The 19,446-nt window shown below is 39.4% G+C and overlaps 1 protein-coding gene across 1 annotated transcript in view; it reads right to left on the reverse strand.

Annotated features, from left to right (window-relative positions):
* Window positions 1–3,915, reverse strand: part of LOC107571919 (band 3 anion exchange protein-like) — a 10,561-nt gene extending 6,646 nt beyond the window's left edge. Inside the window, exon 1 of the mRNA XM_016258304.1 lies at window positions 3,793–3,915. Within this exon, the coding sequence (XP_016113790.1) occupies window positions 3,793–3,915 (123 nt within the window). The remainder of the gene's footprint in view (window positions 1–3,792) is intronic.
* Window positions 3,916–19,446: the final 15,531 nt, after the last annotated feature.

Genomic DNA, 19,446 nt, shown 5'->3' on the forward strand with positions numbered 1-19,446 from the left:
AGAGAAAGAGAGAGAGAGAGAGAAAGAGAGAGAGACTGTTTAGTACACTTTATGACTTATATAAATGTAATCTATGGATGATCTATTGTACATCAACTACATGTGCTTTGAGATGCTCTCCTCACCCCTTCAAACGATACTGCTTCCATCATCGAGACTGTCTTCTCTCTGTCAGGACTCACACATAACCTTATTCACACAAAGAAACAAAATAACACAGTCAGACTGTAAGAACTGCACACCTGCTACAGGCAGTGGTTATCATTCATTCATCTACTCCCATTTATTAAAGTGTTACTACAACATAACAAATGAATTTCAACAAACTCTATGTTTGACTAGTATGAGCTTTACCAAGTAAAATTTACTTCAAATGATTTCATAAAATATTTACAGTATATTTGCAATAGCATACATAAATATGAATTATGAAAACATATACAGTTTTTGATGTTCTGTATGTCTTTAACTATTTAATTTAAGTAAAAAAAACAAGGCCTCTGTTTACAAGCACTGTGGTTTAGATCACAACTCAGTTTTCGTGTCTTTCAGAGGCTCAAAACTGAGACTCACCCTGAACTATAGCACAAGGGTGTGTAAGAGCCACAAACAGACAATTAGCTGAAGACTGAACTTCTATCGTGTGATAAGGACTCTTCTGTCCCTCGTGGACAGAGGCAGATAGAGCACATCAGAGGGGTTTGGTGAAGTCTTGGCGCTTCAAAACGCTCTCTACTACTTCAACAGAAGATGGTAAACACAAATGTTTTCCTCACTGAACAAAAATATGATTATCTTATCAATGTTTATGAAATTACTATGAAATGTAAAATTATTTCCAATGTGTTAAAGTTCATTCAATTCCGCAATAGTTGGGATTTGGGATTTGTGCTAAAAACTGTGAGCAATGACAAATCTAGTGGATGGAGAAGAACACTGTTTCCTAAAATTGTTTATTAGAATATGACCATCTATATGTTAATTTACGAAGCCTATATACAACAAATACACTGAAGACAGTGTTCAACTTCAACAAACTAAATACACCAGACTGTACACTGAAAAAAATGAAAAACACTCAAATAAATTGGTATAGAAACAATTTTTATTGTTTCTATAAATTGCTAGTATATTTCACAATTACAAAGAAACAGCAAGTAACACCACAAAGCAGAAAAACTGAAATAGTATTTACTTGTAAAACAGACTCAAATAATCTTTGTTTTATTACTACTTTGAAAAATCGTTTTTTGCAGTGTACCTTTAGCAGGTGTCCCCCTCCGCAAGTGACCACTCTCTCATTTTAACCTACTGTTTTCATTTGCACCCACTCAGACCTTCTAATAAACACTTCATTTGGCTGTTTAACAGAGCACAGCACACCCTTACCTGAGCCCAGGTGGTCTTGGCGGGTCTCGGTGCTGGGTTACCGCGTCTACACTTTGAGTGCCCAACTCAAGACTGACCTCGGACTGATTCAAAAAACATGGGTGGAGATGGAGGGGTAATGGAAAAAGAGAGAAAGACGTAAAGTCACTTAGTGCATGGCAACCCGAAAAGCAACAGCATGTGTAGAGCACCCAGGGGTGGGAGGGAGTAATAAGACCCCCATAATCAGAGAAATAGCCTTATCCATAGGACCACCTTACAGCAGGAATACCCCAACCCTAACACCACTCCAAAAAACAGTCACCCTCGACCCGGTACAAGACAGAACATAGTAAGAGAGGGAGAGAGAGTTTAACAAGCAAAGTAGTTACCTGTGCTAGTTAATTCTGGATACTTAATAAACAGCTTCAAAAGGCATTGGTTCATGTGAATTGTGCATTAAGGCTAGTTCCTTAGGTAAAAAGGTATCTGCAAAAAACATTAATATAAAATATAAATAACCCATTGTTTGTGCCACTAACAGAAAACAGTTAATCTGAATAAAGGCCAAATTATGACATAGAGAGAGAAGTTTATGTGGAGTTTTAATGTGGAGCTCATCATAAGCAAGGCAAATGAATCAGCAAAACAGCATCTTGCCTTCTGACGTCAAGCTGCATAGAGGTTTGGGATTCCCTTCATGTAGGGTAATGGTGGACACCCCTCTAAAGTTGGCTGGGGGGGTGGGGTTCTTTAAGGGGTTTCCCCCTCCTAGGCCCTCACATCAGTTTGATATGTCACCTTTTTTCCGCTGAGTCACGGAAACACTGCTGCCCTTTGAGCCAATGAGAGCTCGTTTAGGCCCTGAAAAAAAAGAAAAAAAAAACAATAATCCAGGGTGTGCCATTTGAACCTTCTTGGTTCAGGTCATTCTCTAGAAACGCCATTTGTGTTCCCTTTATGTTCCCGTGTCTTACTATTCATTACTACTCAGGACACTAAACCTGGCACACATAATTTGATAGATTTAACTCTGTTTAGGCTGTAATGCAAAAGAAAGTTGAAAATATAACAGTTTTATTAAAAATGTTTGATTAGTCATTGGAAAATCAGCTGATTTGTATGTTGCCATTCATCACATTTACATTTTTACAAGAAGAAAAAAAACAGATACATTTTGGTTTTATTGAAATTATTTTTTTTATTTATAAAATGCTTTATGCATTTTCTAAAAATGCATATTTTGTCTTTATCCCTCTCTTTCTGTTCATTTCCCCACTTAAAAATAACGGTTTAATCTTTCTGACATCTTAAGTGAGGGCATCGTAACTGTTTTTGATCACATGGTTCTAACAGATTATGTTTTGCTTACAGCATGTCTTTACACTTACATTTGCCTTATCAAGCTTAATATTTCAGCTCTGGGGGAAAATCACAGTGATCTGTTTTTGTTTTAGTTTTTTTCTTGGCAAAAAGTACAAAAATATTGACTTTCAATGAAATGTTCTCAATTATACCCTATGTGATTTATTAGTGAAAGTACCCAAATTTACTCATTTATATTTAAATATGTTTTTTTTAAATCAACTATGACAGAGTAGAAATAATGCCATATATTTAGGATTGTGGGGGAAAAATGTTGACCCAACTCTGAATTAGTGAGAACCGTCCACTATTTTTACAGCAATTTTAGCCATGGTACATTGGGTATGAGGTGAACATGGATGGGAAAATGATTTTTGAAAGAAGCAGTAACCCGGCACCAACACATTATTAACACAAGCATGACCCCATGACTGTTTACCACTGCGCTCAAATTTACACAAGCTTTCAGACATAAACATGCAACTTATATCTTACAATTCATATGAACAACTAATAATCATTTTCAATATTTCAATATGAAACAGCAATTTATGTGACCGAATGTGATACATTACCTGAAACATGGAGATGGGGGTTGTGTGGTCAAGGGTCTCGGGCTGCCATTTAGAGTTTGAAGGTTCAATCCCAAGCCTATGTGATTTATTAGTGAAAGTACGCAAATTTACTCATTTATATTTAAATATGTTTTTTTAAAATCAACTATGACAGAGTAGAAATAATGCCATATATTTAGGATTGTGGGGGAAAAATGTTGACCCAACTCTGAATTAGTGAGAACCGGAGAATTTTAGCCATGGTACATTGGGTATGAGGTGAACATGGATGGGAAAATGATTTTTGAAAGAAGCAGTAACCCGGCACCAACACATTATTAACACAAGCATGACCCCATGACTGTTTACCACTGCGCTCAAATTTACACAAGCTTTCAGACATAAACATGCAACTTATATCTTACAATTCATATGAACAACTAATAATCATTTTCAATATTTCAATATGAAACAGCAATTTATGTGACCGAATGTGATACATTACCTGAAACATGGAGATGGGGGTTGTGTGGTCAAGGGTCTCGGGCTGCCATTTAGAGTTTGAAGGTTCAATCCCAAGTGACACAGATTCAGAAAACAGAGCACTTCTGGCATCCTCTTGTATCATTCCCAATGTGCCCTCAAGCAAGGCAGGTTGCTCTAAGACAACCGATCCTGCTCCTGGAGAGCCACCTTCCTGCAGAGTTTAGCTCCAACCCCAATTAAACACATCTGAACATCTAATAAAGGTCTTCATGATTACTAGAAACCTTCAGGCAGGTTGCAGCAAAACTCTGCAGAAAGCTGGCCTTCATGAGCAGGACTGGACAGGTCTGTCCCTGCAATTATTATGCTGCTGTCTTGACTGAGAGCTGAAAACTAAGAAAAAGACAATGCCAAATAAAAGGAAAGAGGTATATAAATAACACTCACATGATACAATGAATACTAATAATATACAGTCAACTTATGATTTACCTAGTGTTCATTTAAAATAATATATACATTGTAAAAGTCCATGGGGAGGAATACACACCTTTATACCACACTCTCAGAAATAAAGGTACAGCAGCTGTCACTGGGGTGGTACCTTTTCAGAAGGTACACATTTGAACATAAAGGGTCCATTTTGGTACCTTAAAGGTACATATTGGTACTTAAAGTGTACATATTAGAACCTAATAGTTACAAAATTGTACCTTTTGAAAAGGTACCGCCCCAGTGACAGCTGTTGTACCTTTATTTCTGAGAGTGCAGGTGCATTAGAGCACATTTTCACTGGGGACATCAGGCAATGATTACAGTTCACTGACAACACATAAATGATGTCAGCATTCCCGTGGCTAGAGACCTCTCAGGAGTAAAAGAGTAATTAATGCTCAGTCCTGCAGTTATGACCTATTAAAGGATGGAATAATTGCATCTTGAGAGGAGCATCACATGACCCGTGAGCAATAACTGAACCCAAGTGCCCTGTTGCATGATTACTGAGCCAGTCTGAGAGGAAGTTTTCTTTATATAGTGTGTGTAAATGCTAAGGCAGGTTTTTGTCACTTGTAGTTTAATATTATAACAAAAATGTATGTTTCCTGCTTCTCTGTTATTGTATACACCCTATTTTGGAAGGCGAAAGTAGGCAGTTTTTCTGTGAATGTGATTCATTAGCCGCTACCTGAAAGTGCAGTAAACGGTAAATGTATTTGCGCTACAAACAAGTGTGTTTATGATTACTACAATAAAATAAAATGATAGAAATTATAAAACAAATACCAGTTTGTAATATCAAGCAGCATAACAGAGTGTTTTTGTACAGGACAAATAACTGGAAGCAAATGACTCTGGAAGTCTCGCACATTCAAGTTACAAACAGCTGCACTCGCTTCTATTTTAGAATTAAGGTGGATGAAGCTGTTTAGTAGAAATGTGAGTATTTACTCTAACAATTACATTTTTACTCTAATGATTACATTTGTTTACAAGTTGAAATGCAACTTGAAATCTGAAATTTGATTTGATTCGATTACACGTGATTATTTTGTTGGACTACAATTTAGCCAATTTAAGAACAGATAACTGTAACATATTTAGATATAAGTTTAGCAAGCGCAGGATGCATCAGCCAATGAATTCACTCAATTATTAACCAATAGGTTTTAATGAAAGCAAAGAGTTTGTGATAGTTTTAATAATGAAAGATGCCTGAAATGTACAAATATTAACAATAACCAATTTTCAGTTTAGGGTTTGTCTTCGAATGAAAAACTTTGAAATTCAAAACAATACATTGTCATCAATATTTTCCAGAGATATACAATTAGACCAATTACCTCAAGCCTTGGAGGTAACTGACTAAATCCCACTGATGTTGATATTCAGATGAAATGACAAAATAGCATACATTTATCAAAAGTGTTCAGATGAGATTGTGTGCCATCTAGGCCTATTAGTCAAAAGAGAAAATTAAAGGCGGTGGGGGTTCATCTTGCCCTGAGAGGCAATTTTCAACAATATTTTGACAACACAAATGTAACTAGAAGGACGATTTAACCACCATTTTTTTTCCCACATTGTAGAATCTTGCCAAAAATCATACGGCTTTACATTCACAGACTCAAGATTTGAATTATGATTAGGAAATTAATGCATAATATATTTGATATTATTAGAATGATTACAATCAATAATTATATTCTTGAATTTAATTTTCTTTGTCAGAGGTATTTTTAGCACTGTATGCTTGCTCTTGTGAGTATCTCTGCTCTTTACAATAACACCAGTGTGCCTTTGAGTGTTTGTAAGATATTATTCCCCAGCGTTCAAGCCAGTGTCCCTCCTGCACTCTCTAGCATTTTATGATAAAACACACCAGCTTTACTGTTCTGTGCTAACCATACACACAAACTATCACCCGCTGCTTTAAGGGCGTTCACACAATTTTCATTTACAAAATTACAGTGCAGTGTTCAACACTTTGTTATAATGAAATGTTGGTGTCAATGCCCTGTGTTTTGTCTTACAAAAACAGAGATGTCATATTGATTCTGAGCCTTCCTGACTTGAACCATATGTAATACTTTTGTTTAGTGCACAATATTTATAGTACACTATTACACCTGAATCTTGTGAAATAATCCCTGCAACTGATTGCTGGTAATAATTATCATTCTGTTACTTGCAAGTAGTTAGGAAATCTTCTTTATTATAGATGGCTCCATTTAAACAATTTCGCCTCCATTTTGTTATGCATGAAGTGAAAACTGAGAGAATATCAAATATACTGAAAGAACAGTTGCAAAGACTACCGCCCTCTACTGTTCAATTTCTTTGGATCTCGGCATCGTCTAGTTTTTGAGGATCTTTTGGTCTACTTCACTTTGTCAGACAGGTCCTACCCCATGATTCTTGTCTTTAGATTCTGACCGGTGAAGGTTAATGGTTACCTGGTTGTTCGAGGAGACTGAAAACAACACATGCACTCTTCCTCACTGAGACACCTGTGTCAGGACGGCTACACCTGGCTCACCTCCACCTGTCTGACACGCCTACTGAGAAACTGATCATCACTGTCAATGACAATGAACCTCTTTTACCTTTCACTATTGAATCAAAATAAATGTCAACAGCTGCATGAAATAATTATTTGTAGCATACACTTGAGCTTTTCAGCACTACTGAAAAAAGAAAGAACAAAAGAAAAAACCTTGGCAAACCACACTAAGCTAGTTTCACGGGCGTGAAACTAGATTAAAGCCAGCATTCTGATGGTTTGCTGGTTGGCAGCTAAAAAGTCAGGCCAAAATGAGCTAAACAATTTAAGGTTTAAGCCGTTCTCAGCAGTATAGCACTGAATGTAAAATAAAGTGTTACAAGTTTTACATACAGATTTAATATTTCAATATGTGTTATGTATTTTTATGTAAAAATGTTTTTAAATGAGGACCTGACAAAAAGCTTACTGTAACATAACACTTTTAACATACAATAAAACCAGAACTCACAGAAATCGAACAATCCATGTATTTTAAGGTCAACAACAAATTAAAAGAATCAACTGGACCAAGTTAAGCAGCTAAACATCGCTGTCCTCAACCACGAGAAGAAAGTACTCCCCAATATTATTTTCATTTATTTGTGATCTCTTCATGCTGACATGGGATGGTGGATATAAAGGGACACTTGCAAGATGGCAATTTATCTACTCAGATGGACCCAAAAAGAATGTGAATTAGGTGACCCAAGCTATTAGGCATTCCCTTCTTACATTTAGTACATTAATATATCATTATCCATTTTTCCCTTTAAACCCCCCAAAACAAAAACAAATAATCAGCAGATGAACAGTGACCCCAGTAGGCAATGTGGCTTCAACAAAAAAAAGAAACAAAGACATTAACCCTTCCACTGGCCTCCTCCTTAGCATCCCCGCATCTTACTCCTCCAGCTTAAAGGATGCGTGGACTGCAGGACTCATACCGTAACTGCTCACTTTAGAGTTACAATAATCATTTACGTCCAGCAACCAGACAGGAGGAGAGAAGAGGAGGGGACGTTTAAGGATCCTACACCAAAATGCTCCTAAATTAATTAAAAAAAAGAAAAAAAAAAAAGAATTTAATTAGGACGTCATCTCACATTTCTCGCAATTCTGAGAAAAGGGTCATTAATTCAGATTAATTGCAATTCTGACTTCTTTCCTTAGAATTCTTGGTTTACATCTCACAATTCTGTTTTTTGATTCCACTACGGAATAAAACAAATAAAGGAAATTGCAACTTTTTTTCTTCCAAGTTCACATCTCCCAATTCTGAGTGTGGATCTTGCAATTTTGACTCACTTTCTCAGAATTGACCCAAAAAAAGGCAGAATTGTTGAGATAAAAAGTCGCAATTACCTTTATTTATTTATTTTTATTCCATGGTGGAAATGGCCTTCCACATAGAACATTGTAATCTTTATGAGAGGTGAAAAACTCCGATCTGAAAGAGTCTGAATACCATAACTATCACTGTGATCACTAACTGGAGACAGTGTGCGACATATCTCTGTGCTATAAGCCCTGTGTTGTGAACCAAGGGTCAAACATATAAAAGACATTGGATTTTCTTCAACAATTTAAATACAATCTTTTTCTCCCTTTTAAAATACATGTCTATATATGACAAATTAATAATCTGTTACACACTAAAGAAGCTAATGTTTGTCCAAATCAATATTTGGACGTTTTTAAGGGGTTCTTGGGTTGCTTTAGAGTCTGGATGGTGGTCCATTATTCTGTATAGGTTGAAAACCCCTTTCCTAAGGGATATACAGAACGATCACTGCAGTCGACCTGCTAAAATCCCCCACAGTAGATGAATGGATCATCTCGAGCCTCAGAGGTATCAGCTCTGATCTGTAACGTTAAACCACTTCTCTATCAAACCCGTTTATGAGACACGTCGGGCATTTTGGAGAATAGCACGTATTAAAACATGATGTACGATAAATTAGTGCATGACATTTATTCATAAATACATAAGCAGGACGAGATAATGAAGAGGGATATGTTAATAACAAAGATAGCAGAGCTAGCAAGCATGAGCTGGTTACTCTAACGTACCATATTCCTGAAGACATTTTACCCGAGTAGAGAAAACATTTGTAAATTACACAATATTTCGGATAATTTACAGATTTACCTGTTGTAAACTCACTCACCAGTATTCAACTTTTATTTGCACACCCATATCTATCCAGCTACGTCACTGCTTGCTTTACGCTAACGTTCCTGTGCTTCCGCGTCTCTGACCGATCTTATAGGAAACTAAACCTCTAGCGCCCTCTATCAGCTGGAAGAGGCATTCTGACAACAAAAGAGCAGCGCAACAGCCTCAGAAACTTGTCGTTGAAACGCCACACGATGGCAGCAGCCATTAACCCATTTCATCCCAAATTCTTCTGCGCGTGAGCCCATGTATTTTACTTCTAGGATAGCAACATGTAACTGTGTGCCTTTTATGAGAAAGACTTTAAAAAAATGATTGAAATTGTTTTATTCCTGGTCTCTCTACTATAATGGTAATCCGGAAAGTCAAAATACTCAGCCTATTAAAAATCCATCCATCCATACAATGGGGGCTAGAGTCTATCCCAGTGTCTGGGGCCACAGGCGGGGGACACCCTGAGCAGATGGTCTACGCTGCATGTGGTTGGATTGTGGGGGAAATCGGAGCACCCAGATGAAACCCACGAAGACACAAGGAGAACATGCAAACTCCACACAAAAAGCTGGGACTTTCTTGCTGTGAGGTGACAGTGCTACCGAATGAGCCACTGTGCTCACCCCCATAGAAAAGCTTGTATGTATGTATGTATGTATGTATGCATTTAAAATGATTTAAATATATATTTTTTTACTTTCATTTAATTGAACAATTTTAGGTTATACTTTATAATACAGTCATATTTTTACAGTGCAGTTGTACATTTAAGTGCTGAGTAATATTAATTAACAACATGTACTTACTATAGGGTTAGGGTTAGGATTAGGGCTTGGTTTAGTGCCAGCTGTATGTAAATATGCATAGTTACTGTTATAAGTATAGCAAGTACATGTAACGTGTAACCAGAGGCGGACAGTAACTAAGTACATTTACTTGAGTATTGTACTTAAGTACACTTTTTGAGTATCTGTACTTTACTTGAGTATTATTTTTTCTGGAAACTTATGACTTTAACTTCACTACATTTGAAAGACAAATATTGTACTTTTCACTCCACTACATTTCTATCAAGATCCTCGAAGTAGAAAATCGTTACTATGTAGCAGCTTTGAAAGTCTTTTTTTCAGACAGTTTATCAGTAATCACTCTTGTAGGGCTACATGAAGTGATTTCCCAGCATTTTTTGAACACTGACCAGTTCCAAATATGATATTTATTTACAACAATTCAATAATAAGAAGTTAATATTGTGGTATATATTAGACACAATATTGTCTGATTTTGCTAAATTGTGTACGTGAAAATATTACCTATAAAGCCACAGAAGAACTGTTGTGCGTCTCCTAATAAAACACAATAGGTGTTTGACTGAAGCAGCACTGCACAGACTGTTCTGTGTGTTTTGTTTCTGTTTTTGTTTTGATGTCAAATAAGTCTTGCTGTTTTGATTTTTTGTTAAAGCAGTGCTGTTGTTGTAAAGTTATACAGCTAAAGTTGTTTCACTCAAGTAATGGAGTTGTGTACTTTGTCCGCCTCTGCGTGTAACACGAATACTGTAAAATTAAGTGTTACCCGATTTTATAATGTGGATCAATCAGTTACTTACAATTAATTATTATTTACTGGTGGGATTAAACAAATGAACTAACCTTGTCAGTGATATTTACATTATAGCAATTTTTAAATGTCAGTGAATATAGGCAGTTTGAATTTAATTGTCAAATTACTTGATAATTATTTCTACTTGTTTTATTAATTTAATTCTGACAAGTCAGCTCATCTTAAAAACATAGCAAACTGAAGCACACTCTAGTACAACATACTCATTTAAACAACAGCCCTGCTTATAACACATAAAAAAAATAATGCAGGGCATCCAAAACATCCATGATGGGGCAAAGACATCAAGAGAATATTATCATGAGACGGTGTGGTATGTGATCAGGCAGAACGAAGAATTCCAATAATCACTTTAATGGATCCGCCAGACTCAACGCCAATGGAGCTGGAGATAGGCAGACCAGCGGCAAGCCCACGCCACAGATGGTGAGCAGAGAGGCTGACGGGATCCAGCGGAGAGGGTGTTGAGGAAGGGAACAGGTCAATGAGAGGAGGCGGTAGAGGGAGGTTGGGTGGGATATTTTCCAAGGTAAACAGGTCAGTTGAAAACTGAAGGACTGGTATCTCTGAGTACAAGTCTATTGAATCTCCCAGGTCCAGTTTGTGCTCACCTCGAGCGATGGCGCCATGGGCGGGGCTTTCCATTGCCCCCGCAATCTCCACAGCTCTATCCACCGTCGCTTGGGCTGTCGGCTCTTGCACCTGGTCAGATATTTGGGGCTCATGGCTCATGGCTCAGATTTTCAGCTCTGTCGCTCCTGATGGCGATGGCTCAACGTCTGCGGTGGGCTCGGGCAGCTCCGCGCCACGGGGTGGTCCTTGACTGGGCTCTGGGTCTTGAGTGGGGCTGGTGTTGCTGTCCGTGATGTCCACGGACAGATGTGACTTGCAGGACACCAGCACCCACTCGATGAAGGCGGTGATTCTGTCTAGAGGACCATCACCGGACAACTGTGCTCGTGTGATGGGGTTAAGTCCAGCTCGATAGAATGAGCAGAGGCAGTTGTCCGGGTAGTGTGTGAGGTTAGCAAGGAACACAAAGTCTTTAGTGTGGTCCTCAAGAGAGCGATCCCCCTGCTCCAGCATGAGGACGAGGATGGCAAGGTCATCCATAACAAAAAAATAAAATTGACAAAAACGGAAAACAAAACGAGGGGAAGATGCCGCTTAAGTAGTTTTTGTGGGTCGGTAATTCTGTCACGAAACGGTGTGGTGTGTGATCAGGCAGGACGAAGACGACGAAGAATTCCAATAATCACTTTATTTAATCCACAATAGGTAATCCAGACAGGTCAGGAACGCGCGCACACACACGAGGTAACATTCACAATACTCGATAAAACCGAACTGAACAGGCTTGACTTAAGTACAAACACAAATGAGGATAATTAATCGAACTCAGGTGAACAGAATGACACAATCAGACACGAGGAGAAAGTAAGGTCACACTAAGCACATAGGGAATGAAAACCCAACAAGACAGTTCTGTGGTGTGACAAATATATGATAGCATGAGGTCTCAAATGTGCACCAATCATTTGCTCCATCACTGCCTGTGTAAAAGAAAGAAAGAAGCTAAAACAAGCTAAAGCTTTTGTTAAACTGGGCCCTGATTGTTGTTAAGATTGAACACCGCTCGCTTCTACTGATGACTCACTCCTGAAGTCATTTTCACAGAATAGTGCACTGATTTGCTGTGCCATTTGTCATTAAGGGCCAGGTGGGTTTCAAATGAGACAGTGATTACACCATTATGGGCTCATTATGATGATGTCATACAGGACTCACGATTGACACCACACCGCAATGGTTTTCGACAGGCCAAGTGAAAAGTTTGAGAGAGTGAGAAGTGGCACAGATGTGTCATATTTTGAGCTTCTTTTTTTTTCTAGCTTCCAACATTTCTCCTGCATTTATCTTATGATAAAAAAAGAAATGGTCAGGTATGTCCAAATAATAAGAGATGATATTGCAAATATGAGAAATAAAGATGGAAGAACAAAATCTACACTCTCAGAAAAAAGTGCAAAAATTTTACCTTTGGGGTATAACAGCTTGTCACTGGGCCATTACTGTTAAAGGGACATCTGTACCGTATTTACCCCTGAAAGGGTTAAACTCTTTTTTTTTAGTAAGTTTATTTTGATTGTTTTAATTTTAAAAATATTTATATATAGGACTGCACGTATTATATATTACTGTTTAGACTTTAACTATAAAAATGAAGATATTACTGGTGTCCAGTAAAATTAAAAATGAATATTTGATAATTATAGGTCTAATAATTATTTTTTAATTCATAAATTCTTCACTTTCAAACGTTCATCTTTTATTCTGGCCGAATACTGGTGAATTGCTGTAAACTTCTATCTACAGAAATGCTGGAAATTGCCATAATCTTAATCATAATCTTTTCCTGCGTGAATGTGTGAAGACTTATGAAGACGTGTGGGATGGGAGATGGGCAATCAGTCGTCAACTCTCAGCAGCTTCCCTTCTCTCACATTCATACACTAGCCCTCATGGCTCATCAGAGCAGATATTCTCTCACTCTCTTTCAATCTCTCCATCCAGCAGACAAGAAGGGAAGATGATTCCAGCCCGCATCTATCTCCATTAGTGTAATGGTGTAAAGCAGCTTAGACAACTACACCCCTCTGCAGCCTACCCTTCTGACAGGATCACATTTCTCTCACCACTGTTGTTCCAGGTGGAGTGAGAGAAGTAGGGAGGGAGGGAGAGAACGAGGGATGATTTAGACCCTGGCAAAAGAGAGTCATCAATCCTCAGCTTCCTGTCTGTGTGCCACAACCCACAGGGGAGGCCCATCTCAAAGGCCAGCTTCACTTAGAACTACTGAAATAGCGTGTTTGCGTCTCCTGTCCCATTTATGTACCTCTAAACCTGCTGGTTCGTCCTCTAGAGGGGCTTCACAAACGTAGACCCTTACTTTTCCCACCATCAGGAGCCCTCTAGTCTGCACATAAGCCACCTGCAGCCTGTATTTTCCCAGCATGCTTTCCAGCGCCCATATGTTTCATGCTGCTAAACCTACATAAACTATGGGACCTGTTTTGTCTGGTTCTCAGGGTTCCCCCTTTCTGATCCCCAACTGGACAACCAGTCAGGCTGTCAGGGCAAAGGTTAGGAAGCAATTATGGGTGGTTAGAGGTGGTGGGATGGCAGAGACTAGACCAGCTTTGTGTTTTTGAGTGACTCTGCATGAAGGCTGGATCACTGTTAAGGCCTCCGTAATCCCATCAGCAGTGTTTCAATTAAGGCTCGGCACTTTGAGCTCCAGTCAGTAATTTATGAATCAGAAAAATCAGTGAGTTTGTTCAATTATATGTTACATTGGTGATTCAGAAGGGCAAATGTCAAATTTAAATAATGCTAGTTTGCATTTAGTGTTCCCATGTGAATTGAATGACAACAGTGTTAGTTTTTCACTTTTTTCTCTCATTTTGATCTGATAATTGTCCTCTTTATTTATCGTCTCTAGGGGACAATGTTAATGTCCTTCTCATTACAATATGTCCTGTTTTCATAAATCATATGACAATGATTATGAAATAGTTCATATTAAATAAAAACAGGCCAGCATGTGTGTATTTAAAATGACAGGGCAGCATAAAAACTCAGTTCTGTGAGTTGACAATAACTGTAACCAGGCATCATACGGGAATAATGAGGAAAACTCTTTAAACTCAGTTAACTGACTTTCTCATCATATCCTTTAATAGAGACAAAGCATGTAGAAGAATCAATGTATTTTTGCCACACACCTTTTAAAGGCGAAGTCTGTCATTTATGCGCCACTTGGAGCACAAAATAAGCAAAAATACTCGTTTCAATCATTCCTGTCTTCTCTCCAGCTTTCACTGGCTGCTTTGTTTACAACATAATCCTCCTTGTCCTGTGGCTGTGTTAAGATCATGTTCTTTATTGATGGCTGTTGTATACCTGAAGCACAGAGGTAAGATATAATGTTCAGTATGTATATACACTACATTTCAAATGTTTGGTCAATATGATTTTTTTATGTTTTTGAAAGGAGCATCTTATACTCACGGTGTAAAGACTGCATATATTTTGTTTGAAAATGTAATGTATTCCTATGATGCAAAGTTGAATTTTCAGCATCCTTACTCCAGTCTTCAGTGTCACATGATCCTTCAGAAATCAATTTAATATGCTGATTTGATGCTGAAAAAACATTTATTATTATTATCAATGCTGAAAACAGTTGTGTTTAATGATTTTTGTGGATTTTGTGATACATTTTTTCAGAGACTGGCAATGTGTGATATAGCATATAAACATACTACTTTTATTGTTTTTGCAGTATATACTATGTACAGGTGCATCTCAATAAATTAGAATGTCGAGGAAAAGTTTTTTTCAGTAATTCAACTCAAATTGTGAAACTTGTGTTAAATAAATTCAATGCACACAGACCGAAGTAGTTTAAGTCTTTGGTTCTTTTTATTGTGATGATTTTGGCTCACATTTAACAAAAACCCACAAATTCACTATCTCAACAAATTAGAATATGGTGACATGCCAATCAGCTAATCAACTCAAAACACCTGCAAAGGTTTCCTGAGCCTTCAAAATGGTCTCTCAGTTTGGTTCACTCGCATTTCTTTATTTTTGTTACATATCCGGTCCAGGAACTTCCGTCTGCTAGCCATCAGAGGTCACCCTTTCCATTTTCATTGACTCTCGCACTACACCCTGTTGCATATTTTCAAGAGAATACATTATGGTAAGGAAATGAATCGTCATCACAACCTTCAATTTAGGGTTGTGCCGGTAGACGATAGTATCGTGTATCGACGATAGTCAGAGATATTGCCTGTTGCTGATTTCTTTGACGACAGCAAGATGATTATTATTATTATTATTATCATCCGTCAAAAATATAGTGACGTGACATGTGGCCAAGTATGGTGACCCATACTCAGAATTAGTGCTCTGCATTTACCCATCCAAAGTGCACACACACAGCAGTGAACACACACACGGAGCAGTGGGCAGCCATTTATGCTGCGGCGCCCAGGGAGCAGTTGGGGGTTCGGTGCCTTGCTCAAGGGCACCTCAGTCGTGGTATTGAAGGCGGGAGATCCCTGCTGGTACGAGACTCAAACCCACAACCTTTGGGTTACGAGTCCGATTCTCTAACCATTAGGCCACGACTTCCCAACTAGGAGCCTATCTTTAGTGATGCAGTGCGGAGAGCCGCTTCAGAAACTTGCCACGACGCGGCTGGTGAGCCGTGATAAGCTCCGGTGGCTGTGTCGGAGCCGTAACGCGCCGCAGACGTGTGCAGTGTAAATAAGGGGTAAGAGATTTATTTACGATACAATGTAGGTAGCTTCACTGATTATAACGGGAGTGTTTTTAAAGAGCATATAATACTCGCACTAGACTGAAGTCAGTTGTGATGTTCTTTGGTAATGTAAATATTCTTTGCTCGTTTTCTGTTTGAATAACTGAGGAAATGTAACTGTTTGATTAATTGCTGGTTGTCAAACATTTCAAGAACATTCTTCCTCTCCTGAAAGATTTGCACACGTCTCTGTCTCCTCAGAGCCATCACACATCACAAGCCCCTACTGGCAACTCCTAACCACTTGAGAGACCTCTCGAGCTGTCTTAAATAACTGGGAGAGTTTTATTTTGAGTAACTTTTACTTTTATTTCACTACATTCCAAAGCATAAGATCGTACTTTTTACTTCATTACATTTCATAAAACATATCGTTACTCCTTATAATACAGTTGCATCTCAATAAATTAGAATGTCGTGGAAAAGTTCCTTTATTTCAGTAATTCAACTCAAATTGTGAAACTTGTGTATTAAATAAATTCAATGCACACAGACTGAAGTAGTTTAAGTCTTTGGTTCTTTTAATTGTGATGATTTTGGCTCACATTTAACAAAAACCCACCAATTCACTATCTCAACTAATTAGAATATGGTGACATGCCAATCAGCTAATTAACTCAAAACACCTGCAAAGGTTTCCTGAGCCTTCAACATGGTCTCTCAGTTTGGTTCACTAGGCTACACAATCATGGGGTAGACTGCTGATCTGACAGTTGTCCAGAAGACAATCATTGACACCCTTCACAAGGAGGGTAAGCCACAAACATTCATTGCCAAAGAAGCTGGCTGTTCACAGAGTGCTGTATCCAAGCATGTTAAAAGAAAGTTGAGTGGAAGGAAAAAGTGTGGAAGAAAAAGATGCACAACCAACCGAGAGAACCACAGCCTTATGAGGATTGTCAAGCAAAATCAATTCAAGAATTTGAGTGAACTTCACAAGGAATGGACTGAGGCTGGGGTCAAGGCATCAAGAGCCACCACACACAGACGTGTCATGGAATTTGGCTTCCTACTATTTGTAGTGCGTTTCTGGTTTTGTAGCGCGTTTCTTTATTTGGTTGTGTTGTGAGTATTTGCAGCACATTTCTGTTTTTGCATCGCATTTCTTTATTTTTGTTACATATCAGGTCCAGGAACTTCCGTCTGCTAGCCATCAGAGGTCACCCTTTCCATTTTCATTGACTCTCGCACTACACCCTGTTGCATATCACCCTGGACTACATATTCCATCATTCATTGCACTGATTGCACACAGCACTGATTGCACACAGCTGTTTCATATCACTCACTCCCTATTTAACACTCACTCTTATCCCTTCCCTCTGCCGAGTATTGTTTAGCATTTATCGCTCACCTAGAGATAGCGACATTACGGAGCCTGCTCTATCTTTTCCCAGTATTTCTTAGTCTTGCCTGTTTTTCCCGTGTTTTGATTCTCGCCTGTGTATTTCGGATTACCCATCTACCCATCTACGTCTTGCCGTTTGGACTCTGTTTGCTCCTGACTGGATTATTGCTGTGTACCGGAATTATCTCTCTTTGCCTTGCCCTGTTGGATATTGTTCACCGTCGATCTGTTTCGACCCTGCCTGTGTTTGTTACCACGTCTTTTAAATAAAAGCTTGCACATGGATCCGCATGTCTCACGTCTTGTCAGCCCCGTAACAGAATACTCGGCCAAACAAGGATCCAGTGGCTTTTCCAAAGGACATTTGCCAGGTATGGACACGGCAAGAATTTTATTAGCCCTTATACAGGGCCCCCGATCATTGGAGAACCATATTTGAGAGTTTTTAGCCATCGCTCACTATTCCGATTTACCAGACTGTTTATTGATAGAGTTTTTCTGCGATGGCCTAAATCAACCTCTCAAGTCTAAACTTAGATGCAAGGGTCCACGTTCATTACTCGCTCAGTTAATGGATTATGCCTTGCTGACTGTTGGATCTTTGTTTACTGTGGGTGTCGCGGAGGAAGAACGTGACACAGTATCTGTGACTGAAATGGCGGCTGTACCAGAGCGCACTCGCAAAATGGCGGACACAACAGCACCCCGTTCTGTCACAGCTGCCCATCTTGAGTCAAGTCAACTCACAGCAGATCTTCGTGAGGCAAGTCAAGTCACATCTGTTCTTCATGAGTCCAGTCAAGTCACAGCTGATCTCCCTGAGTTCAGTCAAGTCAAGGTTGATCATCAAGAGTCAGGTCAAGTCACAGTTCATGATTATGAGTCTAGTCAAGTCACAACAGATCTTCCTGAGTCGAGTCTAGTCACAGTTGATCGTCACGAGTCAAATCGAGTCACAGTTTATTATCATGAATCTGGTCAGGTCACAGCTGATAGTCATGAGTCTAGTCGAGTCACAACTGATCGTCATGAGTCAAGTCTAGTCACAGTTGTTCTTCCTGAGTTCAGTCAAGTCACAGCTGATCTTCCTGAGTTCAGTCAAGTCACAACTGATCTTCATGAATCAAGTCAATTCACAGTTGATCTTCCTGAGGCAAATCTAGTCACAGTTGATCTTCCTGAGTCGAGTCTAGTCACAGTTGATCGTCATGAGTCAAATCGAGTCATAGTTTATTATCATGAGACTGGTCAAGTCACAGCTGATCGTCATGAGTCAAGTCAAGTCAAGTCACAGTTGATCTTCATGAGTCAATTCAAGTCGCAGCTGATCTTCATGAGTCAAGTCAAGTCTCAGCTGATCTTCATGAGTCTAGTCAAGTCTCAGCTGATCTGCCAGAGCCTCGTCACATCTCAGCTGTTCATCCAGAGCCTCGTCACGTCTCAGCTGTTCGTCCAGAGTCACGCCACGTCTCAGCTATTCATCCAGAGTCACGTCACATCACAGCTGATCATCCAGAATCACGTCGCATCACAGCTGATCATCCAGACTCATGTCACGTCCTGTCTGTTACACCCAGAGTATCAAGGTCAGCTCTTCAGTATCCCAGACTGGCTTCCAGCGTGGAGGACCCACCTCTGGTGTCGGTACGTGCAGCTGGCATCCCTAAACCAGCGCTCTCAAGCCCTCCAGTTTCTGAAATATTTCCCCTGTCTGTAGCGCTTCCCACAATGGGGATCGCTTTATGGTGCATCTGGGCCTCGTACTCCACCGCCAATTTGCTAGAGGCAGCGGCACCGGCTACAACATCTCCAGAGGTGGCGGCTTACGCTGCAGAACCTCCCGAGGTAGCGGTGTCCACTGTTGTGCTCCCAGAGGCCATGGTACCCACTGCAGTCTCTTCAGAGGTGGCGGCGCATACTGCAGAACCTCCCAAAACGGTGGTGCTCGCTTCAGCTCCTTGCGTGGTGGTGGCGCCCAGCAATGCACTGTCAGCCTGTTCTGTTCCGGCCAAGGAGGCCGCCTATGAACTCTCTGCCTGTTCTGTTCCGGCCAAGGAGGCCATCTATGAACTCTCTGATTGTCCTGTTCCGGCCAAG

The sequence above is a fragment of the Sinocyclocheilus grahami genome, unplaced genomic scaffold, assembly GCF_001515645.1.
Source record: "Sinocyclocheilus grahami isolate Dianchi unplaced genomic scaffold, SAMN03320097.WGS_v1.1 scaffold1669.1, whole genome shotgun sequence".
Classification (NCBI taxonomy): Eukaryota; Metazoa; Chordata; class Actinopteri; order Cypriniformes; family Cyprinidae; genus Sinocyclocheilus; species Sinocyclocheilus grahami.